Source organism: Carettochelys insculpta, chromosome 9 (genome assembly GCF_033958435.1).
Source record: "Carettochelys insculpta isolate YL-2023 chromosome 9, ASM3395843v1, whole genome shotgun sequence".
In the NCBI taxonomy this organism is placed as follows: domain Eukaryota; kingdom Metazoa; phylum Chordata; order Testudines; family Carettochelyidae; genus Carettochelys; species Carettochelys insculpta.
The window spans coordinates 55,579,634-55,607,085 of NC_134145.1; the positions used below are offsets into that span (position 1 = coordinate 55,579,634).

General features: G+C 44.9%; 1 protein-coding gene across 3 annotated transcripts in view; it reads left to right on the top strand.

Moving 5' to 3' along the window:
* TRMT1L (tRNA methyltransferase 1L) overlaps positions 1–27,452 on the top strand; it is a 70,062-nt gene that overhangs the window by 29,579 nt on the left and 13,031 nt on the right. For all 3 annotated transcript variants that reach the window (XM_075002244.1, XM_075002245.1, XM_075002246.1), the window contains 7 exons: positions 1,790–1,919; positions 5,454–5,577; positions 8,842–8,921; positions 10,394–10,643; positions 12,541–12,753; positions 20,128–20,315; positions 26,903–26,981. In XM_075002244.1, the coding sequence (XP_074858345.1) occupies positions 1,790–1,919; positions 5,454–5,577; positions 8,842–8,921; positions 10,394–10,643; positions 12,541–12,753; positions 20,128–20,315; positions 26,903–26,981 (1,064 nt within the window). The remainder of the gene's footprint in view (positions 1–1,789; positions 1,920–5,453; positions 5,578–8,841; positions 8,922–10,393; positions 10,644–12,540; positions 12,754–20,127; positions 20,316–26,902; positions 26,982–27,452) is intronic.

A 27,452-nucleotide genomic window follows, 5' to 3' on the forward strand; every position in this document is an offset into this window, starting at 1 on the left:
AGTAACCTTGTTTGCAGTCATAGGAGAGGCCAAATACGTAATGGACATAGAAAATAAATGTCTTCTTTGGACTCCTAGAAGTGATCTCTTTGGGTCAGATTGAGAGAGGGGACAGTAGAGTGGAGGAAGCCAGTACTGTCACTTCCCAGGCTACCTCTGCTCTGTGAACATATTTTTGTCTGCAGTCTTCTGTTCAGCAACTTGGGATATTAGCAACACAATGTGGGTACAGTCATAAGACTTATTGGACTAATTTCTGTTGGTGGAAAAGAGAAATCTTTCCAGGTTAAACAGCTATTTTTTTCAGGTCTGAGGAACTTATTCAGCAGGTTATAGCTAAATAGAAGGTGGGCAGATTATTTAGCCCTATTGTAAAAGACCATGCAAGAGAAAGTGACCTATTAGCACCTTTGCAAAGATGGGAGAGAAAAAAGGGGTTTAAAGGATTATAGATTGTTGTAGTAAACCATAAATCCAGCATCTCTATTAAGTGCATAATTTTTAATTTATGTAGACCACTATGCAAAGAAACCTATGGATCACCACAGTTGCCTGCATAAATCTGATAACCACCCTGAAAAGTCCCAAGAAGTGTGTTATCTACAGCCATACCATTAGATATCGCAGAATATGCTTGGAGGAGAAAGTCTGGGATATATACCTTAGCACATTTAAAACAGCATTCATCAAGCAAGGATGTTCCATCAGAATTAGATTGCATCAGGGAATGGTTTGCCTGCCCAAATATTCCAAAAGAACCTGGTTCAGTATGGGGGTTTGGAGGACCTCCCAACTGCATAGCCCTGCTTGCCACCTACCACCCCATGCTGGAATCCCTATGGGATATCAATAAATAATTACAGTGCATACTTATTGGGAACCACATCCTCTTCTGGTGTTCAAACACTCCCCCCCACCAACCTTACCAACCTTATCAGAAGCAAGCTCTTCACAGATCAGAGCACAGCAACTCCTAGCAGCACTGGATCCTTCCATAACAACAGATGCAAAACCTCTAGTTGCATCACTGTTCCTACAGTGATCTCCTCAACCTGCAAAATCCATGTGTCGTACATATGCCTATCACTACATAGTGTACTTCACCCAGCGCACAAAATGCCCCAATAACAATCAACCATATGAGTGAAAGAAGACAATTGCTGTTCTCTTGAATGAACTTGCACAGAAAAATGATAAAAAAAAGAGAAACACTATTGCATCTGGATGAATACTTTTCACAAAGGAATTACTCCGTATCCAATTACTGTCTTTTAATGTCCACAAAGGAAACCTGTAGAACACCTTAAATGAGTCTGGGAGCTTAAATTCAGAACTGTGCTAAACTCTAAAATCATGGACTCAATAAGGACAATGAATTTATGGTTTACTACCACAGTCTGTAATCCACTACCCTCCCTTTTTTGTCCTCTGAACGTAGCATTGTTAACTCACCATTTCACTGTGTGTGGTGTCTTATGGTGTGTGTGAACTTCCGCTAAACTGTTCCATCTGGAATTTAGCTGTGACATTAGGTCAGGTTTACCAGACAAATTTACATTGGTATAATGACATAATGTGTGTGTGTGTGGAAAAATCCACACCTCTGAGGGACATCTTTATACCAACCTAATCTTCAGTGTAGACAGCTGTCACTTCCCGCAGAGGTTGATTCATTATGCTAACAGGAGAAATTCTTAGAGGTAGCATCTCCACTAAAGCATAGCTGCACTGTTGTTAACTCCACTCATTTTGTTTCACTGTATTTTTAAAACTACACTGACTTTTATAGAGCTCTACAAAGATGGGAGCCCATTACCACTGCATCATCTGTTCTGCAACCGTCACTCGCAGGACAGACATGAGAGGGCATATTAAGCGTCATGTGAATAAAGGAGAAACTGAGTCAAGGTATATTCCAGGTAAATTATTTTATGTTCCTGCTTTATATGTAAATGGATCCTTTACACAGTATATTGTATGTTATAGCTGGACTATATGGTTGAGGGACTGTCAAAAGTAGACCGGTGTTAAAAAGTTTTTGTTCACGGTTAGGAGGAAATTTAGAAAGAGAAATCTGCCCTTCATAATAAACTGTTGCCAAACTGTTGATCTTCTCTTTTTGTCTGTATAACCCCAAAAGGCTAACATGTTGAGTTTGTAGTGTTTACGCTGTTACACCCTCTTGCTCTGTAGCCTATTTATGTAAGTATTTGCTAGGTAAGATATAGACAAAAGAAAGCTAGTAAAATAAAGAACTTGCATATCTCAGGCTCAAAACACAATAGCTTAGCTAAACAAGACATAATCCCCAAAAGCCTTAGCATATGCAGTTAACCAGAAGTAACCATAGATCATAAGATATCGCAGAATGGATCACTGAGTAAAGTGCTGGCAGGTTACCACAAAATGCTATTTTATACCAGCTAGGGATATATTAAGTTGGGAACATCAGCAGATCTGATGTAAGAGAGCCTTGGTAATTAGATGATGTATATGCTAATAAGCTTGAGATAAAAGACTTAGTAACTGTGGGAAGAAGGGCACCAGTACATGGGTATGGTGAGGAAATGCAACGGGGAGAACCATATACTGAATGTGCAACCCATTGCCTAGGACCTCACTTTCAATGAGGACAAGCTGTTCTCCACAAAGACAAAAAAGGCCTTGCTTTCATTGAAGGTCTTAGGTGGTGACTCTTTGGTGCCTTGGGATCTACACCCTCACTCCCTGCCACTAGCAATCTTAGCCATAGTTCTGACAGCACTCATACCCGCCATACAAACCTACCTACACTATAAGTACCAGGAGCCAATCTGTTGGTACCCCCACTCCCAACACTAATGACCATTAGCCACTGCTACTCCAAGGACACACCTCATCAGCAGAAGGCCTGCTTTTGATGTGATGGTCAAAAACTGCAAACTTTCCGTATCACTGCCTGTGGGCCCCTGTGCCACGTTTGGGCACAGTCATGCCCTATTCAACCACTGTTGTGGCAAGATCACCTTGGATCAATGGGTAATGGAGATAGTTTTGACACAGCTATTCAATTTTTTCACCTTTGCATCTCACTGGAGCCTCCCTTATAACTCTTCCCAGGGAGCTCTGTTCATGACACCCACCTCTCAGTTTTTTCACCTTCGCATCTCACTGGAGCCCCCCTTATAGCTTTTCCCGGGGAGCTCTGTTCATGACACCCACCTCCAACATGAGGGTGTTATCATACCTAAGGCTGCCCCCTTCATTGGGAGCTTTTACTCCCCATTGTCTCTCATCCCAAAGGACAGGGGCATCCGTCCTAACCTCAATCTCAACTTATTTAATACTTCTATCAGAAGGACCAAGTTTGTGCCACCATTGTGCTATTCTAGCCCTATGGGGTATGGTTTGCTGGCCTCACCGTGAAAGTTTTATATTTCCGTACTGATATCCACTTGGCCCACAGCAAGTTCCTCTGCTTCTATATGGGTGAAAGCCATTATCAATTCAGTCATTGGCGTCACCATGAGCCGTTGGTCTTCACCAAAGTCTTTGCAGTCACTGTGCCCCCCCCGCTCCTCCCCACCCAGCTGAGGGGCGCACACTATATTCATCTACCTGGATGACTGGCTGTTGATGGCTCCATCCCTCACTGAGGAAGAGACAGCAGTATAACCTGTCTCATTTCCAGCCCTGTGGCCAGGGAGCAGGAGGACATGTCCCCTGCATCCACCATGACCTGGAGGCAGACTTTGATGTCAGGTGGCCCTCATCCATGAAGGCCTGGAATTGCAGGCACTTGGTCTGTAGGATGTCCTCCAAAAACTAGCTTAGCTAGTTTAGTAAAAGTGCACGTGAGTAGTAGTTATAAATGTGGAATTGAAAGGCCATGGAGGATTAGAGCTTAAAACCCATAAGGTCCAGGTGTTTTTACCTTATCCAGGGGGCTGTATGGAAAAACTAGAGTGCTGGTGCACTTGTTCCATGAATATGTGCATCACTTGCAAGGCCGGGGTAAGCGAGGAAAAAGTCAATCCCTCTTCAGTGGTACGAAGCACCAGCATTCTGTCCTTTGGGATATGACACACCACTCTATGGGCTGTAGAATGGGGTCATGAATTGGCAGAACTATATGCATTGGTCCCAGGGCTGGAGAATATCCAACAACAGGACCAGCTGGTCTTGGACCTCTTCAAGGGGATGCCCAACTCAGGAGCCACCCCCTGTAGCAGGAGTTGAGAGATGGCGGGATCAAGGCCTCTTCTGGGGAGGAGAAAGCTGCTGTCAAGACCAGGGTACTGGATTTAAGCATTGGGTCCCTCTTTCACATCTGAAACTGGGAGCTGGCAGAAGAGCTGATGTGGTTCTGGCATGAGGCAACTGCTGGTAGGTACAGGCAGTAAATAGGGTTCCTATGTGGAACGGTGGTGTCATGAGGCCAAGTCTTGATAATACTGTGGGACCCATGGATATGGGGACCACCCAAGTAAGCCTGGAGTGTAGGGGCCTGGAAGAGGCTTGTGAGCCTAATGACTTTGCTGCTGAGAAGGTCTCCAACTCTGAAGAAGCCTTCGGCATTGGCAGAACCATTGGTGCGGGTGGTGATTGGTTAGTGTGGGTCAAAGCTGAAGAGGAGTGATTTCAGCCACTGGTGAAGCTGTGGCCAACAGTAGTTCAAGGTGGAACACTGAAATGAGCAGCTCTGTCCTGTCTGATGTCCAGTGCACATACAGTTATCTGCATCTCTAAGAAAGCGTATGCAGAGCACATCCTGGAGAGCGCTGACCAGGCTGGGTCATGTAAATGAGTGGTCTTTTGGGTCTGTTTGTCCTCACAGCAGCTGCCAGTTTTGCTTTCTGCTTTTCCTTGTGCTTAACTTAGGTTTGGTTGGGCGTCATGGTTTGTGATGACCCCACAGGCCCATCTCCTATCTTGGGGAGGAGGCACAGCACAGCACAGTGGCCTGTGACAGGGACCTGCTGTAGTGCTCATGAGAGTACTTGCATCTGCCCTTGTGTGCCTTACAGGTAAAATGGAGGTCTCTGAAATCCTGGACTGATCGAGGCCTTCTATTTTTTTTATCATCAAGAAGTGGGTGGAGTACTATCTCAAGCTCCAGTGGCATTTTTTGTTGTGAGAGAACGTATTTCCTGCAGCATCTTGTACTCTTCAACTTGGACAGTTTTTGAAGAAGGGTAATTCTCAAAACGGAACTTGGTAACCCCACTGTATGGTGACACTGTGCCATTTTATAGGGTGTAAATTGGGGTAGAATTTGGCCGCAAATTTGCCAGTGTTTTGACTATAAACTGTGTTCTACTTTCCTGGCACAGAATGGTAATTCCCCCCTGTTTACAGGATTCCATTGTTCTGTATCAAAGGAATTGGGGCTCTAGTTATTTGAAAGATCTTTTAAAATGTATCAGATATTCACAAATTATCATTAACTCTCTCCCTCCCCCAATATTTTTTAGCCCCTGCACCTAAGTCTTCTTATGAAGTGCTGAAAGAGGCAGACACAGATGTACAAGTTCTTCCTAACTACTCTACACCTCAGAAATCAGATTCCTATTTTAATCCCAAAATGAAACTCAACAGGTGAGATGGGTAGTGGGGAGAGGTTGCAATGAAAATATTCTCACTTCTAAAAAAATTATCCCTGTCAACCATCCATTATGATATCCCCAGGAATAACATTTTTCAAGCAATAAAATAAGGTGCCCAATATAGAAGGGTTCCATTTTAATGTTTTTTTTAATTTTGCTCACTGAAATGTCTTCTTTTCCTGCTGTTGGGAAAATTTTTCTGAATTAAAAGAAATTGTCTTCAAAACAAAATACTTGAAAACAAAATGTGTATGAAAGATGTTCTAATTTCTAATGAAATAAAAATGCTAGTTTATGCAGAAGTGTGGGAGTTTCAGGAGAAAAAAGTCCGCAGATACCACACTTGAGGACTCAGAAGACATACAATGAAATTACAAGAAGTCCTGTGACACGTTATAGACTAACAGATATTTTGGAGCATAAAATCCTCTGCTTTGCCCACAAAAGCTTATGCTTCAAAATATCTGTTAGTCTGTAAGGTGCCACAGGACTTGTTGTTGGTTTTGAAGCTACAGTGTAACTCAGCTACCCCTCTGATACCTATACAATGAAATGTTGTCCTGTGAGTTTTTGTGAGCACCGAGGACTAGACATCATATAGTCGGGTACAGACAAAGTATGGCCCACAGGCAAAATCTGGCCCACCACCATCCCAGAGCCCAGTGGAAGCCTGGGGTAGATTACCTGCCTGCTGAGCCCTCCAATGCCACTCAAAATGGCCAGTTGTGAGGAGGCCATGTGCTCTCTACAAATTGAGGATGCGGGGAGGTGCCTTTGTACGCTGCAACCACCCCCAGCACAATCTCATGGTTCCCATGGACAGGAAATGGACAGTGGGAGCTGTGTAGACTTGTGCTTGCACCGTAGGCTATCAGGTTCACTGAAACACACAAGTCCACTCACCACAACAAGGTGACAATCCACAGAACACCACCTCCCAGGGCACACCCTTGCAGCTGGCCACTTTGAGCTGTATTCTGGGGCATGGAAGGTAGGGAGCATCCCTGAGGCTCCTGCTAGGCTGCTGGCCAGGTCATAACCCCCTGCTTTACCCAAACTTCTCCCCAGACCCTACACTTGATCCTAAATCCCAGTACGCTGTCCCAAGCTCTCTTCTGTACCCAACCTCATCCCAGACCCTGCACCTCTTCCATTATTATCACGGAAGAGTGCGGACCTTGACCACACACCAAATTCTTTGAAGTGACTCCCATCAAAAATTATTACCCACCCCATCCTAAGTGCTCTCCTCCAGCACAACTGAAGCATAAGCATACGATACACATTTCATATCTTAGGACTTTCTTTTTTATAGGTCCCACTATACTGGAGCAGATTCTTTTGTCTCCTCTTCACATCACTCTTTTCAGTGTCAGTAAAATGGGTAGTTATTTTGTTATAAGAAAAACCCATACTCTCACCCCACTGCTGCTGCAACAAAGCCTATTCCCTGAAACACTGAAATTTAACTACCCCTCAGTTACTGCCAAAGTCTTTCCACAGAAGGAACCTTGCCAAAGATGAGTTTGAGTCTGGCTGTTTCCAGACAGCCATTACTAGCAGCGAATGGTTTAAAAAATAGACAGTAATCTCCCTTTCATAATCTTTCATAGAGCATATTAATTTTGTGTAGAAAGTGGAACAAACACCAACAAAGAACATACACCCTTGGACTCCAGTTAGTGTAGTATAATTGGCAAGTGGCATCTTAATTTCTTATCTTTCATGCTACCTTTTTGCCACAGTGTGAAGGATTCAATTCCAGTACAAGTTCTTAGGCCAGATGTACACTACAAACTTGTATTTCAGTAACTGTCACTCATGGATGCAAAAAATCCACACCTTTCAGTGATGTAGTTATACTTACCTAAGCCCTGGTATAGGCAGCACTGCATCAGCAGAAGAACTTCTCACGTTGACGTAGCTAGTGCCTATCAGATGTTTTTCCATTGGCATAGTAGTGTCTTTGCTAAACTGCCACAGTGATTGTGTGTTATATGAAGACAGCCTTTAGGCCAGGGCTGGGGAACCTTTTTTGAGTTTGGGGCCACTGACCCACAGAAAAATCAGCTTGGGACAACATAAAATTGAGAAGCAATAAAACAAAACCACAAAACCCTCATTGATGTGGCCCCTGACTGAGATACTTCACTCCCCTCACGCTCCAGCATCAGAGGCAAGAGGGTGGACTGAGATTCAGGGCTTCCCCCAGGCCAGATTAATGCTTCTGAAGGGCTGGAGCAGGACCAGAAATGAGGGGGTTTAGAGTTTAGTGTGCAAGGGGGTCCTGCTGTGAAGCAGGTGTTTGGTGTGGGAGGAAGGGTGCAGGATTGGATTGGGGGTATGGGCAGGAGGGAGGATGCAGGAGCAGGCTGGGGGATCTGGGTAAGAAGGTAAGGGGCATAAGTGAGCTGGGGGAGCAGTGTGGCAATTCAGGAGCAGAGTGAGGGGTCTGGGCAGAAGGGAGGGTGCAGGAAAGGCTGAGGGTGGGGGTCTGGGTGGGAGGAAAGTGGGGGCGCTTACCTCTGGCAGCTGCCGCTGCTTCTGCCTCCCCCTCCCCACCCCAGTTGGGGAAACAGCAGTGGTGGTAGCCTCTCTAGGGAGCTTTTTCTTGAGTTGCTGCCAGGTGGCCGCATCCCCCCCAATCCCTGCTGCTCTGATTGGACAGCATTCCAGCCAATCACAGCAGTGGGGGAGCCTTTCAGCAGGCAGCATGTGCTGTTTTCCCAGTCGGGGGAGGGACGGGAGGAGGGGTGGTGTGTGGAGCCCAGAGCCAGTTCATGTCCCCTGCAGAGCCCATAGGCTGAGGCTCAGGGCTCTTCACCTGCTACGCTACTGTGGGCTGCATGCTGTGGAGAGGAGCCCTGAACCTCGGTGTTTGGATCCAAGTAGGCCACAGTCTGAATCTGGACCATGGGCTGGGTGGGGTTCCCAACCCCTGCTTTAGGCCAGCAGTTGGTATTCTAAATGCCCAAGTTGTACTGCTACATGTACCCACTGATCAAAGTGAAAAACTGATATATGGGTGTTTTATGTCTCAGTGCTCCATGGTTAAATGTTAGGCACCATTCCTGGAAAGTTATCATTGCAATGAATTTTTAAGAATATTGTCACTCAGTGTTTGAAAAACCTTCTGGTGGCTGTTAAACTGACTGACTGCAAAACCTGTGCTGGAACAAATTACCTTAAGAAGGAAGAAACCAGAATACATGAAACACATAGTCTGAACTTTATTGTACATCCTTTTGTCTTCTAGGCAACTGGTATTTTGTGCATTAGCTGTTTTGGCAGAAGAGCGGAGCCCTTTAGAATGTTTGGATGCGTTTGGGGCCACTGGTAAATAAACTTTTAAAATTTACTTGTTAAAATTGTAAAATAAAATGAGAGATTTAAATAGAGTCCTTTTTATAAGAAATTGACATTGTATATTGAATATTGTGGGGTTGTCTTTGTAGGTGGGATCCATTTGACTGCTGTGTATGTTTCCCTGAGTCCAAGAGCTCACAATTTGGCTCTAGATGTATAAAAAGGACCAGAAATATCTTTGGGCTGAAGATATTTATGCTGAAGGAAATAATTTTTATATTTTAAAGCCCATGAAACACTTGATGAGTTATGTCCAAGATCCCATGTACTCTGATTCGATAGCTGTAGAATTTGGCTGCAAAATTAACCCCTAGCCATCAAACAGTGCCACTGAATTCAGACTTTCATTTAAAAATTGTTAGTCTTTGTATTTAATTTTATGGTCAGGATTTTTCTTTATAGTGTCAACCAGTGTGAGCAGACTTTTACATCAGGCCCCACTTTTCATCTCTGCAATAAACCCCCGCCCCCACCTATCTAATAAAAAAGCTTCCTGCTGTTTAAAGAGCCTTCCCACACCCCACTGCCTTTCTAGTCCAGAAATGACAACAGACGCTGTCAGGGAGAGGGAGGCGGGCAGCTGAGCCAAGAAAGACTACAGGGAGGCAGCGGGGGTGGGAGGAGGGAGCAGCCTCTTGTGCTGTGCTCCCCAGTTTGCACATCCCTGGTGTAAACCAATGTAGTGTTGTTTTCCTGAATTGGTAGATCAGTGAAATGGTGGATCAGAGAGTTGTAAACTATCCCCATGGGCTCAATTGGGTGCTAGTTCTAAAATCTAAAGACAACAGTTTGCTAAATTTATACTAAAAATACTCAGGAGTTAGCTCTCCTGCTAATGTGTATATTCCCCAGGTCCAAGCCACACCAAAAGTTTCTACTACCTCCTATCCAGCTGTCAAAGCCCCAGTACCTTTACAATATAGATATGTGTTATTGTTACAAATATAAGCAACATATCAAAAATTTAAAGTTCAGGGGCAGCATAAAAGCAACTTAATACCTGACTAGCAAGGATTGCTATAAAATTAAAAATATTAATTTTCATTTTTCACTCAAAGTCCACATTTTTTTTTTATTTGGCTCTGCTGCAGAAGTTCTAGTCTGCCGCATTAGAGGGCACAAGCCAAGGGGCCTTGCTACAGACTGAGGTCCAGCTTGTTTCATGGTACACAGAACTTTTTCATATCTATGGCACTTGTCCATAATAACAACTAGGCAGGCAAACCCTTGGGCCCATAAGGACTCTACTGAGTTTTCATACAAAAGCAGGGGTTTGCCAGCATATTTCTTCCATGATGAAAGCCTGAGTATGAATCACATTTCTCTATTTTGCACACTTAGAGTTTGATTGTGTATTTTATTGAAGTTCAGAGGATCTAAAACTAGGCCTATTCTATTACATCCAGCCAACTTTAAAATTATGTATTTGACTTTCTCCTCAGGTATAATGGGATTACAGTGGGCAAAGCACCTTGGAAGTTCTGTGAAGGTTACAATTAATGATTTCAATGAAAATTCTGTAACTATGATTCAGGAGAACTGCCATTTAAACAAGATGAAGGTGGTGATGAACACTAAGGAAGAGGATGAGTGTGATGAAACCATGGACGAAGGCGAGGAAAATGTAGGCATCATTGAAGTGACAAAAACAGATGCTAATGTCATCATGCACTTGAGATCCTTTGATTTTATGTAAGTGAAGCATTTGTTAACACAAGTTAATCTGTATTTGGTACTTTGATTTTGCTGTGCTGCCATTTTTTTTTCTCCAGTTATTTAGAGGAGTCTGAATGGTTCAGACAACTAACAGCAGTTGGATGTTTTGCTTATTAAAATTTTAACTGTGTAACACCCAAAATGCTGTGAAAACTTGATTTTAAATCTTTTAAAAAATAATCACTGGGAAAACATTTAGGCCTTTCTTGTTTCCAACATGGAAAATAAGCACATGGATGCCATGTTGGATGCTGGGTTCTAGGTAGTCAGAACCATGGCTTAGAAAAGATACCAAGGTCAAAGCCAGCCTTAGTCAAGACCAGGACAACACTGAAATCAGGGACCGGGGTAGGCTGTGAGTCAGAAATGATGTCAGAGTCTGTAGATGAACCAAATCAAGAAGTAGTTGATCTCTGGATGCAGGCCAAAGGTTGATGCTGTGGTGGAGTCAGTCCAAGGGTCAGGAGACAAGGGCAAGGCTGGAGCAAAAATTAAAGTAAGGCTTGTGCAAAGCTGAAGAGGACTTGAACCAGGCTGTGGCAGAAACAGGAACCAGATCAAAAGCACATGAGAGGACTAATGAGACTGTAAAACTGCAAGTCAGAAAGAAGAGTCCTGGCAGAGTACTGCTGTTTAACAGGAAATGTGCTGCTCAAGAACGGTCAGTGAAATACCTGACCCAGGCTCTGATCCTAGGGCTAAGCTGCTAGAAACGTGCATGAGTCCCTGTGCGCATATATATCTATATAGTCTCCAATTAAAAAAACCTTAAATTATGATTTACTCCTCCATGATTATAATGAAACACTGAACTTTAGTTTTTCTAAACACAATAGGGGGCCCAGCCACCCACCGCCTCACCTTGCAGAGCTCTTGCTGTAAGCGCTGGCTCAGTTAATAGGAGCGTTGGATAATGGAGGCTCAGACAAAAACCTCATACCTTAAAACCCAGTTTATTTTTCTGTGAAAACACAAATTATGGATTTTTTTATGGCAAAGGGATCTCTAGGATCCATGATGAGTTACTGCAGACTCTATTGGAGGGGTAAAACCAAGGGAGTTGAATTAACAGCCCTGCTTTGGCTGCAGGTTTGCTTCAGTGTATATGAACATTTTAGGCCAGACTTAGGAATTTTTGTTATAACTTCATGGTTTGGAAAACTTAAATAAGGAACTTCTTTCTATAATTTTAGCTATGTGAAAGTCATCGTTTTTAATAAGGTCACATGTTCATTGACCACAGATTGTAATCCACTCTTGCATATTGTTGGTTTAATTATAATCTAAGGACAAAATACTCAAAATTTAGTACCCAAATGAAGGCACTGAATCTATATGTAGACATCAACATAAGAGTTCTAGTCTGTAACAGTTGGTGAGCATCCACCAACCAATTGAATTCAGAGGCAGTTGCAGGTACTTAGAATACCTTAAAATTTGGCCACCCATTCGAGGGCTTAAATTTTAGATACCTAAATTTGAAAATATGGGCCTGTGTTTCCATTTTTTTAAGCTTATTTGAAAATTTTGAAAGGCATGGGAAAATAAACATTGGCATTTTGGCCAGCATTCTTCATGGTTATCTAGTTTGCTAGGATGTAAAAGGGATCATGCTGGATGTGTGACAACTGTTGCATTACACAGTATGTACTGCCTGCCCCATCTCACTTGCTGCTTTGTAAATTATGTGGACACATTATGGATATGGAAATTGGTTTGTAATATCAAGTCCTATTTTTATCTTACCTCTTATGTTATGGATGTGAGGATTAAGAGTCTCCCTCTTCCCTTCCCTTCCCTCCCCCACCCATGTAGCTTAAAAGCTAAAGAGTTGTGTACACTGAGAGGAATCTGACTTTTTTTTGCTTTTCAGACACTTGGACCCATTTGGAACAGCTGTGAACTACCTGGATGCTGCATTCAGAAATGTTAGAAATCTTGGAATAGTATCAGTGACATCCACAGACATCAGTTCCCTGTATGCAAAAGCTCAGCATGTGGCCCAGCGCCACTATGGCTGTAATGTTGTCAGAACAGAGTACTACAAAGAACTGGCAGCTAGAACTGTAGTTGCTGCTGTGGCAAGGTACTATTACAACACAAGTTGTGGTCAGCTCTTAAGCTCTGGAACAATAGGAGCTAATGAACACTGAGTGCTAAAGCAAGTTGTGTCTTTGCTTTTCAGAATTCCTTAAGCTCTACAAATTAGGCATTGAAATATTTTTTGTACTTAAAATCAAATTCACTGCTATAGAACAATGTAAGTGTTTTAAAAATGAAATGTCTGGCAAGATGGCATATGGGTAACGGAGTGTTCTTCTTCGTGTGTCCCCGTGGGTGCTCCACAATAGGTGTCGGGCTCGCCCGGCGCCGCAGATCGGATCTTCCAAGCAGTTTCTGCCAGACCGCGCATGCGCCAGCGCGCGCCGCTCCCCTGCGCGCTCCTGGCCACGTGCGCGATCCGGTCCCCGCCAGTTCCTCTTAACCGCCGTCGGCTGCAGACTGAATCCGACTAGGCTACGGCCAAGTTAGCGTATTCAATGGTTTTAACTGTTTTTCTTTAAAGTTTTCAAGTTCTTAGGCTACTGTTAAGTTAGCCAGTTTTTATTTTCAAAAAAAAAAACAACAAGCGGGACGGCATTCAGTCCAGTCCTAGTAACAAGCGGAACACCGGAGGCCAGGAGCCTAGGGCCATTAGCCCTCCTGCCGTGGCAGGCCATCGGAGAGGGGGAAAAACAGCACAGAGAAGGTGCTAAGTACCCATTAACAACTGAAAGACTCACCAACAATGTCCTCTTCAGGATTTAAGAAATGTGAGTCCTGCCGAGAGGCAATGCCAGCGTCGGATGGGCACAGTCTCTGCATAAGGTGCCTGGGGGAGTCCCATGTCACGCAGAAATGCTCCTTCTGTGCAAAATTAACAGCCAGAGCAAGGAAGGACAGGGAGATGCGGCTTAAAATGCTGCTCTTCAACAAGGCCCTCCAGCCAGACGTGCCAGAGCGGCCGCAGCAGGAGGGACCCTCCGGGGCCCATAAAAGGAAAGCTGCCTCCCTCACCCCATCAGCGCAAAAACGGAGGAAAGCCTCCCCAGCCTGATCCCTGCCGGCAGCAACAGCGAGCGGGACGGGAAGAGGGAGGAGCGCGCAGCCCCCAGCCGCAGCAACAGCTGATCGGCGGCGGCACGGAGAGCCCTGTGGAGGCGGCTCAGCCTCCGACAATCAAACAGCCGCCCCGCACCGCAGGCAGGGCGGCGGCTAAACAAGCGCCGGTACCGGCGGCACTGCAAGCAGCGGCACCAACCCCCGGGGAACCGGCAGTGCAGAGCGCGCAGGCATGCAGCCTGCAGGCACCGGAGGACACCGCCTGTGCGGCACCGCCCATGAGCGTGCTGAGCACGGCGCGGACGGGGCCAAGATCCCCTACAGGTCAGGGGGCAGAGTTACCTCCTCAAGGGAGGGGGAAGGCTGCACACAAAACAAGGCACCGCAGCCCCTCTCCAGGCAGGGCTGCAGAGTTGCTTTCTCTCAGCCCTCACTTATGCTGCAGACTCCAACCAGAAGGCAGGGGTCCCCCCTAGCCTACCCGGAGTCCCCGTCTCCATTTTTACAACCAGCCTCGCCCTGGCTGGGACCACCTTCACCCTTCCTGGGGTTTGAGCCACTGGAATACTATCACAAATCGCTCTCTCCAGTGTCCCAGATCTCTCGACGATCTCACTCCCCCAGACGCAGAGGGTATGCACCAAGGGAGTGGTCTAGGTCACCTTCCCAAGAACAGTGTCTATACTGCCATGGTCGCCCCATCACGCGGGGCATAGACACCACCGGCAATCTGCCAGGGAAAGATCCCCACAGATGGTCCCGTATCCCCGAGGGCAATCGCGAACGGGGACAGAGACTCAAGTATCTCAGGGGGAATTGGTTATGCAACCCCGAGATTTTCCCTTGCAAGCTTCCAGTGAGAGGATGTACCATCACCAACAGGAACCGGAAGGGTCCAGAGAGGCGTACCCTAGCGGTTCCTCGCTCTCCTCCCCGGACGAGGCTACGGCCCCGGGGGATGTCCATCCTCCGGACGATCTCAAACAGTTTCAAGAGCTGTTTAAGAGGGTGGCCTTCACGCAAGGCATCCAGACAGCAGAGGTGCAAGAGAAACACCATAAGCTCCTCAAAAATTTGAGACCTCCGGCCTCCTCCAAAATAGCAATACCGCTTGATGAAGCAATCTTGGAGTCCGCCACTACGATATGGCAGACACCTGCGACTATTCCGCCTGTCCACAAGAGAGTGGATAAGAAATACTTCATGCCGGCGAAGGGCATGGAGTTCCTGTTCAGCCACCCACAACCAAATTCCTTGGTGGTGGAGTCGTCGCAACAAAGATCAAAGACATCTCAATTCAGGACGGGGAACAGACAAAGATGCCAAGAAGCTAGAGCTGTTCGGCAGAAAGGTCTACTCCTCCTCCACTCTACTGTTGCGAATGGCAAATTACGCAGCGCATTTAGCGAACCATAATTTCGACAACTACAATAGGTTAACCTCCCTCATGGACTCGCTTCCAGAGGACAAGAAACCGGTGCTCAAGGCCGTCGTGCAAGAAGGCTACGCGGCCTCGAGGACGGGAGTTCAGATTGCCCTGGATGTTGCGGACACAGCAGCACGTTCCACAGCTACGGCAGTGGTGATGCGAAGGGAGTCCTGGCTCCCGACTTCGGGTATACCGAGGGATCTGCAGGCAAAGATAGTCTATCTTCCCTTCGACTCGCAGAAGCTGTTTGCTGAATCAACTGACTCAGTCCTTCATTCCAGTAAAGATTCAAGAGCCACACTTAGGACCCTGGGGATTTAAACCCCTCCATACAGAAAGAAAAAGTACTACCCTCAACAAAGACGGTACCAGTACCAGCAACAGCGTCCCTAGTACCACAGGGGTTACGAGCAAGGGCGACATCAACAGCACCAGCAGTACAGAACTCCCAGGCGACGTTCCCAACACAGCTGTGCGTCCTCAGGGCAGGGCCAAAGGCCACAAGTTTGACACACAGATCCAGGGCTGCGCCATCACTACCATCGCACAAGGTCATCCGAAGCGGCTATTCCACCATCGCCTCCGACCATTCTACGACCAGTGGCAAAGGATCACCACAGACAAATGGGTGCTGGAGATCATAGCCACGGGGTATGCCATCCCCTTCCAGTCACTCCCACCGCCACGACCTCCACCCAGGCCCCACCTCCAGGAGGCCTCCCACGTAGCGAGGCTCAAGCAGGAGGTAGACCATCTCATGCTCATAGGGTCAGTGGAAAGAGCGCTGGAGCAACTGCAAGGAAAAGGGTTCTACTCGAGGTACTTCCTCACGGAGAAAAAGACAGGAGGCTGGAGGCCCATCTTAGATCTTCGAGGCCTCAACCGGTACCTGCGCAAGCAACGCTTTCGGATGATCACAGTCGCCTCCATCCTTACGGCACTGGACGATGGAGATTGGTTCGCAGCCCTCGATTTACAAGACGCGTATTTTCACATAACTATCCATCCGGCTCACCGGCAATTCCTCCGGTTCATGGTAGGCAAAGAACATTTTCAATACAAGGTCCTACCGTTTGGCCTTTCCTCGGCCCCCAGAGTCTTCACCAAGACCTTGGCAGTGGTGTCAGCCTACCTGAACAGAGAGGGGGTATTTATATTCCCGTATCTGGACAACTGCCTACTAAAAGGGGCCTCGAAGGAGGAGGTACTACGCATGATACGCGTCACAGCAGGCACGTTCTCTTCGCTCGGCCTGGTTATCAATCTGGCAAAATCAAAGATAGAGTTCATAGGGGCACGCATAAATTCTATTACAGCGAGAGTGTATCTACCAGAGACTCGCTTTCGGGCCATCAGCTCCCTCGTGCAGGTCATCACCTTCAGCCCTACGGTGCCGGTCCTGACGTGCTTACAGCTGCTGGGCCACATGGCAGCGGCAACGTTCGTAGTACAGAACGCCAGGTTACACATGTGCAGCATGCAGCACTGGCTGGCGAGCGTATACAAACCGGCAGCACACACCGTTCGCAGGGTGGTGTCGCCCACAGCAGAGGTGCGCAAATCCCTGCAATGGTGGGTAAACCCCAAGAACTTGCTAACAGGGGTACCCTTCCACCAACCACAAATATCAGTTTTTCTTACTACAGATGCCTCCCTCATAGGGTGAGGAGCACACATGGGCGAACAGGTGACTCAAAGGCTGTGGTCCTCCACGGAGCAGTCACTGCACATAAATATACTGGAGCTCAGAGCAGTGTTCAACGCCTGCGGACACTTTCGAGACCATATACAAGGCAAAGTTGTCGGGATCAGTACAGACCATACCTCCACCATGTTTTATATAAATCGGCAAGGAGGAGCTCGGTCCCGTGCCTTATGTGCGGAAGCAGTCCGGTTTTGGAACTGGTGCATCACCAACAATATAATCTTGAAAGCCTCGTACTTACCAGGCGCTCACAATGTGAAGGCAGACCAGCTGAGCAGGCGTTTTGCACTCACGCACGAGTGGCAGATCCGTCCCGATCTGCTACGACCGATTTTCCACGCATGGGGTTTTCCCCAGATAGACCTGTTTGCCACTCAACACAACAAGAAGTGCCCATGATTCTGCTCCAGGGCAGGACTGGGATGGGGGTCCCTGGGGGACGCGTTCGCGATCTCGTGGAGGGGCCCCCTGCTTTACGCTTTTCCTCCCACAGTGCTGATCCACAAAGTCTTGCAGAAAGCCAGGAGGGAAGGAGACCGAATGATCCTGATAGTCCCAACGTGGGATCGACAGCAATGGCTCCCCCTACTCCTGCGCATGTCGGACCATCCACCGATGCCCCTTCCAGTGGCGCTGGATCTGCTCACGCAAGCCCAGGGGTCCATAGTGCATCCGCACCCCCAAGGCCTGCAACTACAAGCGTGGTTAATCCATGGCTCAGCTCCCTAGAGAGCACATGTACGGAGGAAGTGCAGCAAGTCCTAGAAAGTAGCAGGAGGACTTCCACCAGGAAGACCTACAAGCAGAAATGGACTCGCTTCACGGCATGGTGTTCTACCAAATGGCTAGCCCCCCTTTCGGTGCCTATACCTGTGATATTAGAGTATTTACTGGACCTCTAGAGAGGAGGACTCTCACTATCCTCGTTAAAGGTCCACCCTGCCGCCATTTCAGCGTTCAGACACAAGGAGGAAGGGCACACGGTGTTCGCCCATCCCATGGTTACCAGGTTCCTCAAAGGGTTGGTAAACCTATACCCCCCTCGGAAACCACTTCCACCTTCGTGGAACTTGGACCTGGTGCTTAATGTGCTAACGGGACCACTGTTCGAGCCCTTGGCCACGGTTTCCCTCCGCCTCCTTACGATAAAGACGACCTTTCTTCTTGCAATCACGTCAGCTCGCAGGGTGAGCGAGCTTGCGGCAGTTATGGCAACGCCACCCTGCACTGTTTTTTCCAAGGAGACGGTAAGCATACGGCTGCATCCAGCCTTTGTTCCCAAAGTTTCTTCTGAGTTTCACATTAACGAACCTATTGTTTTACCCTCGTTTTAATCCAAAGCCTCATAACTCTAACAAAGAGGCGCGCCTACACCTCCTGGATGTGAGGAGGGCGCTAGCCTTCTACGTAGACAGGACCAAGTCCTTCCGGAAAACGGATAGACTCCTAGTCTCTCTCACTCCCAAATCGAAAGGAGAAGGTCTCTCTTCACAGAGAATCTCGAAGCACATCGTATCCTGCATAAAAATGTGCTACGAACTCAAAAAGACTCCTTTACTGGCCACTCCCAGGGCTCATTCCACTAGGGCGGTGGCGGCATCAACAGCCTTTTTCAAGGGCGTTGCGCTAAAAGACATTTGCAGAGCAGCGACCTGGTCATCCTTTGACACCTTCGCCAAACATTACGCCCTTCACAGGGTATTCCAAGAGGATACCCGTCTCTCGACAGCGGTCCTCTCGGGGACAAACTGCACATAATCCGATTACCCACCTCCTATCTTGGGTTACTGCTGGGTAGTCACCTATTGTGGAGCACCCACGGGGACACTCAAAGAAGAAAGAAAGAAAGGTTACTCACCGTAGTAACGGTGGTTCTTCGAGATGTGTCCCCGTGGGTGCTCCACTACCCGCCCATCCTCCCCGCTTCGGATCTCTGTTTAGTGTTTTGCAGGAGCATCCGAGGCGGTTGGTCAAGGAACTGGCGGGGACCGGATCGCGCACATGGCCAGGAGCGTGCAGGGGAGCGGCGCGCGCCGGTGCATGCGCGGTCCGGCAGAAACTGCCTGGAAGATCCGATCTGCGGCGCCGGGCGAGCCCGACACCTATTGTGGAGCACCCATGGGGACACATCTTCGAGAACCACCGTTACTATGGTGAGTAACCTGTCTTTTTTAATCTTCAGAAAGAAAACAATGCAAACTTGAATAACTGAAGACTTTAAACTCTTTCATGTGGTGGCAATTTAATGCTACCTTAGCTTTCATAAATACTTCAGAAGCTAATAAATTAATTATCTATGGGAAAAAGTATTAGAGAAGATCTGCTTTAAATAGAAATAAACTGTCACCTTCCTTAGTATACTTTGTAACTGGGAAACATATTTGCCCAAAAATCTAGATCCCCTATCTTCAAGTGTTTATAAATAACAAACATACAATGTCTAAATTTTCACAAGTTAAGTATTATGTTTAAGGAAAACACTGATTTGTTTCTGTAACTTTATTGACAAGCAAATTTACTTATAAAGAAGTATGATACAATGCCTGCACTGCAAAACTTGTTTACAATATTAGTCCTTTCTCATACAAATATTCACACTAAGTGTACTCAGAAGTGAAATTTAGGGTTTGGACACTAGATCAAGATAATGGACAAGTAGTTTGGGGAAGAGTGAGTGGGAGAATAGGTGTGAAAGATCTTCAGACTGTAAACAAATCCACTTACAGCTAGGTGCCCCCTTTTGGCCTGGAGGAGCATGGCAGTTCTGTGGGATAGCGTCCCTTGACAACTGTCACTCCAGTGCTGTGGCAGCTTCTCTGTTAGTAACTTAGCCATCTTGCTGGGTCACCAGGTTGAGCACATCCTTTCTTGGGTCACAGTCATCCAAACTAGGAGCCCCCAAATATTTTTAATAGAAAAATCCTTTCCTACCTAGAGTTCTTCCTCAGTCTGTAGCATGCTTGCTGGGGTAACCTTTCCTTGGAAATAGTAGAGGACCAAGTCCCACATTCTACTGTGGATTCTGGCTGAGGCACTCTGTTCTGAGCAGGAAGGCTTGCTCCCTTACCTGAGTTGTAATTTTCAATTGGTTACTTCCTACAAATGGCTATTGTAGGATTTTTCCAGACAGTAGGTGACCATATATATTGCACAAGGTGGAACATCTGGGAAACTTAATCTTTGTTGAATTCCTAGGAAAACATGCTGTCTTTTTGCTTTTGTAGAGCTGCAGCACGATGTAACAAAGGCATTGAAGTTTTGTTTGCAGTAGCTCTAGAACACTTTGTTCTAGTAGTGGTGAGAGTTCTGAGAGGACCATCTCCTGCAGATGATTCAGTCAAGAAAATTCGGTACCTTATCCACTGCCAGTGGTGTGAAGAGAGGACTTTTCAGGAGGGTAATATGGTGGAAGGTAAATGGATTCTCCTTGTATTTCTTTCAAAGGTATAATATCTGCATGCTTATTGTATTATGTTAGGATGGTGTAAAGTCCAATATGTAAATATATTTGCTTTCACTGGAAATATTTCATATCTAGCGTTGTGATAATGGCCATGCAAATAAAGAAGAGTATTTCAATTATAATACTCTCGTTTAAAAGCTGTTCCTTTGAGTAATTGTTATATGAATCCCACGGTTGGTGGTTGTGCACAAACTTGGATTTTGGACTAGCAATGTCCATTGGGTCTATACATGCACCTTGTATGCCCTCACACCCCTGACATAAAGCAGCATCAATTATTCAGCATTTCTCTTTCCATTTGTGAAAGCAGGATGGAGCAACACTGTGGCTAACTACTTCCCTGCAACAGTTGATTTGTAATTTAGTTTATTCTTGTTAAACTGCATTTGGCCAGTTTGCATGGGGAAAAATAAATTTCTTTAGTCTCCTCTAGGCCTAGGTCTCTCTATTGGCAGAGAATGTGTGTCCAGGTTTTAAAACCTACCCTGCCTCTGCAGGAATGGCACAATAAATATTTGTCTAGGGGAAACTCATATCACCAACAACATCCTATTTGTAAACCTTTCTCCAAGTGCACACACAAAACTGCAACACTTGTTTGAAGCTAGTTTTGATGGAGAAATCCACGAAAAACATACTGGATTCTGACTTACCTTCTTACAGACATTTTGCTGCTCCTCCAAAACCCATTCCTGTTAATGCACCAGTTCTGAGAGATGTTACCCCATGTCCTAAGACAGGAGTGGGCCGGATCCAGCCTGCGACCCAGTGGGAGCCTCTGACAAGCTCACTGCCTGCCTTGTCCCTGCACACTGCTGAAAGTGGCCAGCTATGGAGCCACGTGCTTCTCTGAGCACCACAAGCCATGGGGGGCAGGGGCACGGAGAGGCTTCATGCTCTACCATCACCCCCAGCACAATCTCACAGCTCCCATTGAGTGAAAAGTGCCACCCCCATCCAAACTTATTGCCTATCACATCCTCAGAGGCCTTCAGGCATGAGGAGAGCTCACATTTACCATAAGGCTGGGCATTCAAATAGGCCAAAAATAATTGGTTATTTCTCCCATCAAACATTGGTCAAATATTTTAAACACTAAGTCATGACAAGAATAATGAAAAAATAAGTCTTGAAGGTTTCCACTGTACTTAGTCCTAAGTACCTAATACCTCTTTCCAGAAAATAAGCTGCTTCTCTTAACTCAGAAAAATGTGAAATAGAATTAAGTTCTAAAAACTGAGAAGAATTCTTACTTGCCTTTTAGCAATATTAAAACAGCATTTTAAATATTAATGTTTATTAATCCATGCAGTGTGCAGCGGCAGTTAGTAAAGCAAATAGGATGTTAGGAATTATTAAAAAAGGGATAGATAATAAGACAAGATATCATACTTCTCCTATATAAAACTATGGTACGCCCACATCTTGAGTACTGTGTGCAGATGTGGTCTCCTCACCTCAAAAAAGATATATTGGCATTAGAAAAGATTCAGAAAAGGGCGACTCAGATGATTAGGGGTTTGGAACGGGTCCTATATGGGGAGAGGCTAGAGAGACTGGGACTTTTCAGTCTGGAAAAGAGGCGATTGAGGGGCGATATGATAGAGGTATATAAAATTATGAATGGTGTGGAGAAAGTGAATATAGAAAAATTATTTACCTTTTCCCATAATACAAGAACTAGGGGACACCAAATGAAATTGATGGGTAGTAGGTTCAAAATTAATAAAAGGAAATTTTTCTTCACACAGCACACAGTCAACCTGTGGAACTCCTTGCCGGAGGAGGCTGTGAAGGCCAGGACTCTATTAGGGTTTAAAAAAGAGCTTGATACATTTTTGCAGGTTAGGTCCATAAATGGCTATTAGCCAGGGGTAAAGTATGGTGGCCTAGCCTTCAGTACAAGGGCAGGAGATGGATGGCAGGAAATAAATCACATGATCATTGTCTTCTGTTCTTCTCTGGGGCACCTGGCATGGGCCACTGTCGGCAGACGGGATACTGGGCTGGATGGACTTTTGGTCTGACCCAATATGGCCATTCTTATGTTCTTATGTTTTCCAAGATTGAACAGTTACTCTGGGGTGGATTTTCTAATCAGATCAGTCCACAACATCCTCAGAGTAGGGATGGTCTTTAACTTGTTTACTGTGCCCTATAAACCACCATGTATGTTGGCATGTCAATAAAGATGTTGGCATATAGCCAATGTATGATCTAGACGATTCCAGCAAATCAAGATACTCATCGTCCAAGTTTACCTTCTTCCCAGCAGATGGCATTAAAAAGAAGAGTGACTTGTCTGGATATTTAAGTAGGCTGGCTAACAGAAGTAGTTAAAACAGTATGCCACAGCCTATTTATGCACTCTTGCATAAATGCAACCAGGCATTCAGTTGACACCCACTGAGACTGGCTTGCCATGCCTGCTCTGAACTCACAGCCAGTGTTCCTTGTAAGCTTTGCACTTGTGCAGCTGCTCGGGAGAGATTCAGATGCTACCTACCTGATTAGCAGACAACCTGCAGCTATGTTTTTTATTTGTTCTGGTGTTGTGCATTCACGCATGCCTCAGTGCACATAATTACACACATGAAAGGAAAAGATGAGCACCTTGCTCACACTAGTCGTCTTCAGGTCAGTGAGTGATACTTCTGGTGCCAAAGGTAGGAAGAGGCAGAGATATTCAAACGCTGCTCATCACCAAGCATAATTTCCTATATGCCATGAAAAGATCCGAGAGCCACTTTTCTGATTTGTCCAAAGTCAGTTGCAGCTATACCCAACCAGCACTGCGAGTCTTCATATGGTACCACTGCCAGGAGATGCAAAGTAGATACTAGTCAGATTTCAGTAACCAGTGCCTCAAAATTAGCAACGATGTCTTGGGTACTAACATTTGAAATATTCAAACGTCTTTGTGGTATCAGTATGGTCAACATCATCTTCATGAGTATAGAGGTCCTCAATTTCAGCTGTATTCACCAGACTTGCTGACCCCAGAATCAGAACAGCCACTTATGGATATTCCTGTAAGCAACAGTATTTGTCTCTCTAGGTATGTAATAGTTATGATTATATTGATTTGTCTGTTACTAATCTTAGTCTGAAATGGTGATGGTTCTCCTCAACCAATATTAACTTGTCAGAAATATGCACCTCTTTTAGAGGAATACTGCTTGTTTTCATCACCATTGTGGGGGGAATAGAAGTCCTTCTCCTAGGGTATCTTTTATTTCTTCTTCAAAAGGGGTGTTCTTGAGGAGGACATTATGAGAAGTTCTTACAATAAAAACGACGTGCTTCTGAAGACCCATAAACTTCCTGGATTCTACCTGTTGTATCACACATCCCTTCGTTATGGAACGCAATTCTGGCCATAACAGGCCCAGGTGTAACCCTCAGAACCCATTTTCTTTTCCTTATGTGAGATCCTCATTTAAGATCAAATCAACACCTTTTGGAGAACTCTCGCAGGTGGCATACTTGCCACAGCAGGCTATCACCACAAATTCAGCCAGGACCCACAGAGTGATGATGCATATCTCCTGGAAGAGTATGAGGATGAGCTTGTTCCATGTCTATTTCATCTTTACCAGATAAAACCATTACACCATCAGAATTTTCCACTACTGAGGACCTTAAGAGTGGCTAATACTTTGGATAATCTATTTGACATAATCCGAGAACATCAATGTTGTTCAGTATTCTTCATCTGTTCCCTCATGGCCATTTAGCAATGTTCGTTAACAAAAGTGTATTCTTTTATTGATCAAGGACCTTTAGTAGGCCCCAGTCTCCATCTCAGCCATCTATAGGAAGATTTTTTTACCCCCTAAGTAGTTCAGGTATTTTTCTACCCACCCTGCCCTCTGATCATTGGTAGTGGCAATAGCTTATTTAAAAAAAATAAATAAATCTAAACCTATTCCTGTGGAATCCACTTCTGGTGTAAGGAGTCAGCTCTTTCAGGAGAAGAATATACAGTAAACCTCCCTGCCCAGAGCCATGGGGAAGTGGCAGCTCCGGGTGCTCCTGGCCCCGGAGAAGCCACAGACACCCTAGAGCCCCTACCCAGCCCATTCCACAATTTACGTGAAATTGAAGATATGTGAGGATTACGTGGAACGCAGCCCTCACGTACCTCAAGGCATTAGTGTACTCAGCTAGCCTACAGTTCTTTATAGCCATTTACAAGGCTCTTTTGGCTGAATATGATACAGTGGAATCTAATCCTTCCATTTGCCAAGAAGCTACTCCTGGACTTGAGATGAGTTCAGGGCTCTGGTTACAGTAGAGCAACTTAAGAGGGCTATAATCTTCTAAACTCAACAATGAACAAGAAATTACCCTTTCTGAATGATTTCACGGTGATACTTAGAGTTTTATACCCCATCTGTGAGCACGAAGGAAGGCACATACCCTTCTTGAGCCAGAGACCTCTCATCTTAATCTTACCAGATAGCTCCAGACTCATCTCAGAGTGTTTCCATCAGTGAAGATGCCCTTCTTCAGCTACTTTAAGCATACATTCTTCATCTGGTTAAGGACAGCAGGTTTGATGCTACTGTCCCAAGTCTTGGACTGATTTTCAAGGATCTGTACCTGTTCTCCCTCCTTTGGGAATCGCCTGCAAAGTCACTCCTCTTGACATGCTGTCTCCAGATACAGCAGGTTGTCAGATACCAGTGTCAATGTAAGTTCACTTTTTTTGCACTCTTAGGGAAGATGCATTGCTGATCAGATGGGAAAGACATCCTTTTCACCCCATACTGGTATTTCCTAGTGTCAATAAGATGAAAGGACAAGGTCCTTTTTGATAACTTTGGGCGTATCCGTTCTGATACTCCAACTTCTGGGGGAACGTATCCCTACAGCCCCCTCTACCACTTCCAAGCCATCTTGATGGCATTTCACAGAGCCAAGGTATTGTGTTACATCTAGACCTAGTGTCTCTGCCTGTGATAGCGTGGAGATCAGCTGATTAAACTAGGGGGGAAAAGCAAAGCAGTACAAGACATTCTATTCTAATCCAGAGCAGAAAGGCTCTAAGTGGGTCTTGTAGATGCCTAAGTGACAAGCATTTTTTCATTATAATCCATTTAGAGATACCTTGAGTTTTGAATTCCTACTAGTTGTCTTTGAAACAATTGGGTCTATCCATCAGATTTAGCAGATCTTCCACCTTTTTAAAGGCACTTTTTCCCCCCACCATCCTATTTCAAAGTATTTAAATTCTACTACTACTAATTCTCATCTTCTCTAGTCAGAGGGCCTTTTTTCCATGGAACTGGAGTATGGCTGTTCAGTCATGGAGACCCGTCATGATTTAAGCAACTCTAAATGTACATTTGTTTTAAAACCTTCTGGAAAGTTAAAGCATTGGAATGTTTCATACTGCTTTTCTACCCCTCTGGTGGTGATTAGTTGTTTCAATGGAGGGAAAAGTTACAGAAAAAGGGATGTTAACAAAATGTGCCTTTTTTTTTATGTAAGAAAAAAAATTCAGTTTTCCTGAAGATCTGTACTACTCAGACTTCAGATATATCAAACATTTAAAAAAAAAAAGCAGTCAAGTAGCACTTCAAAAACTAACAAAATAATTTATTAGGTGAGTCTGTCCCACGAAAGCTCACCTAATAAATTATTTTGTTACTTTAAAGTGCTACTTGACTGCTTTTTTTGTTTTGATACTATATTGACTATCAAATATTTAGTTCTTAAATGGAGACAAGTGCCTCTTATTTGAAATATTTAAGACCAGCACATAAGATTATATTGCAATTTGAGAGTATATTGAGTTGTAAAGATCCAGAGTACTGTATATCCAGTTGTTTATCTGTATCTAATCCTATCTTATTTTTCACTGTAACTAAAGGGCTTTGGCCTGTTAAAGTAGTAACACTTCTTAAGACACTGATGCATTTCTTGACCACATGAACATTAGATTTCGATAAGTATCACATATTTCATCCTTGAGAACAGAAATAAAATTGTCCACATAGATGCAGCATTATGGCTGAGATTTTAAATTTATTGCATTTAGAGTCCCTCAACCTACTGCATACATGCTAGGGGAGCTTATCTATGGGTATTGTGACAGTCCTATGATTAAGTTAAATTGTGGGCACATACACACCCATACTTAATGTTTTGCATGATAGTTTTCCTTGGAAAGCTTTTTTTAGTTTGAATTTGTTTTTGCAGCGGAAAGTTCTAACCCAATAGCTAGGAGTAGTTACTCAACACATGCCAAGTAATATGGAGCTCTGGTTTTGATTTAATTTAGAGTCCTTTTAAAGCAACCACCTGAGATAGTCTCTTATGACAACATGAATAAAACTTGGGTGTCTTGAGCTTTTTTACGGTTGTATAGTTTTGGTTCTGATGTTGCTTGTCCTATTAAATGTTTCTACTTAGGAGGAATCATCTTGTTGGGTGTAACACTGCTAGATTCTAAAACATCTTGTTCATAATTTTAGTTAAAGTGAGTTCTATAGTTTGTATTTTTAACTAACTTCTGTTTTCTATTACAGAAAATCCTTACCGGCAACTATCTTGTGATTGCCATGGCAGTATGCCTGGGAAGACTGCAGTAGAGCTTGGTCCTCTATGGTATGTATAGCACACAGCTTAATAAAAAGGAAGGCTCACTTGTTTGTACAGCAGTAAGTTTATATCTAGCAACTGTGATGAACTTGAAACCTGATTATTTAATTGGAAAGCTGAGTGATAGAGAGCTTTCCTAGGCATATTGGTAGACAGCAAGCAGTGAGTTTACTAAATAAACAAGAGCGAACTTGTTTTCAGCTTCACATCCTGTAATTAAAACAATTACACTGCTGAGGGGAATATGACTAAGCTACTTGATGGGACTAGATAACTAGTATACCTTGAACTGTAATTGATAACTAACTTGATGCGACATGTACATAATATCACATACCTATGTACTGTTCAGTAGTATTAACTAAATTGAACTACTTCAGGGTGATCAGCAATAGGATTTTTTTTGACTGAAAAACAGTTGAATTTAAAATGTGAGCATATCAGAACTGTATTATAGAAACAGAACTAATCCTTAGC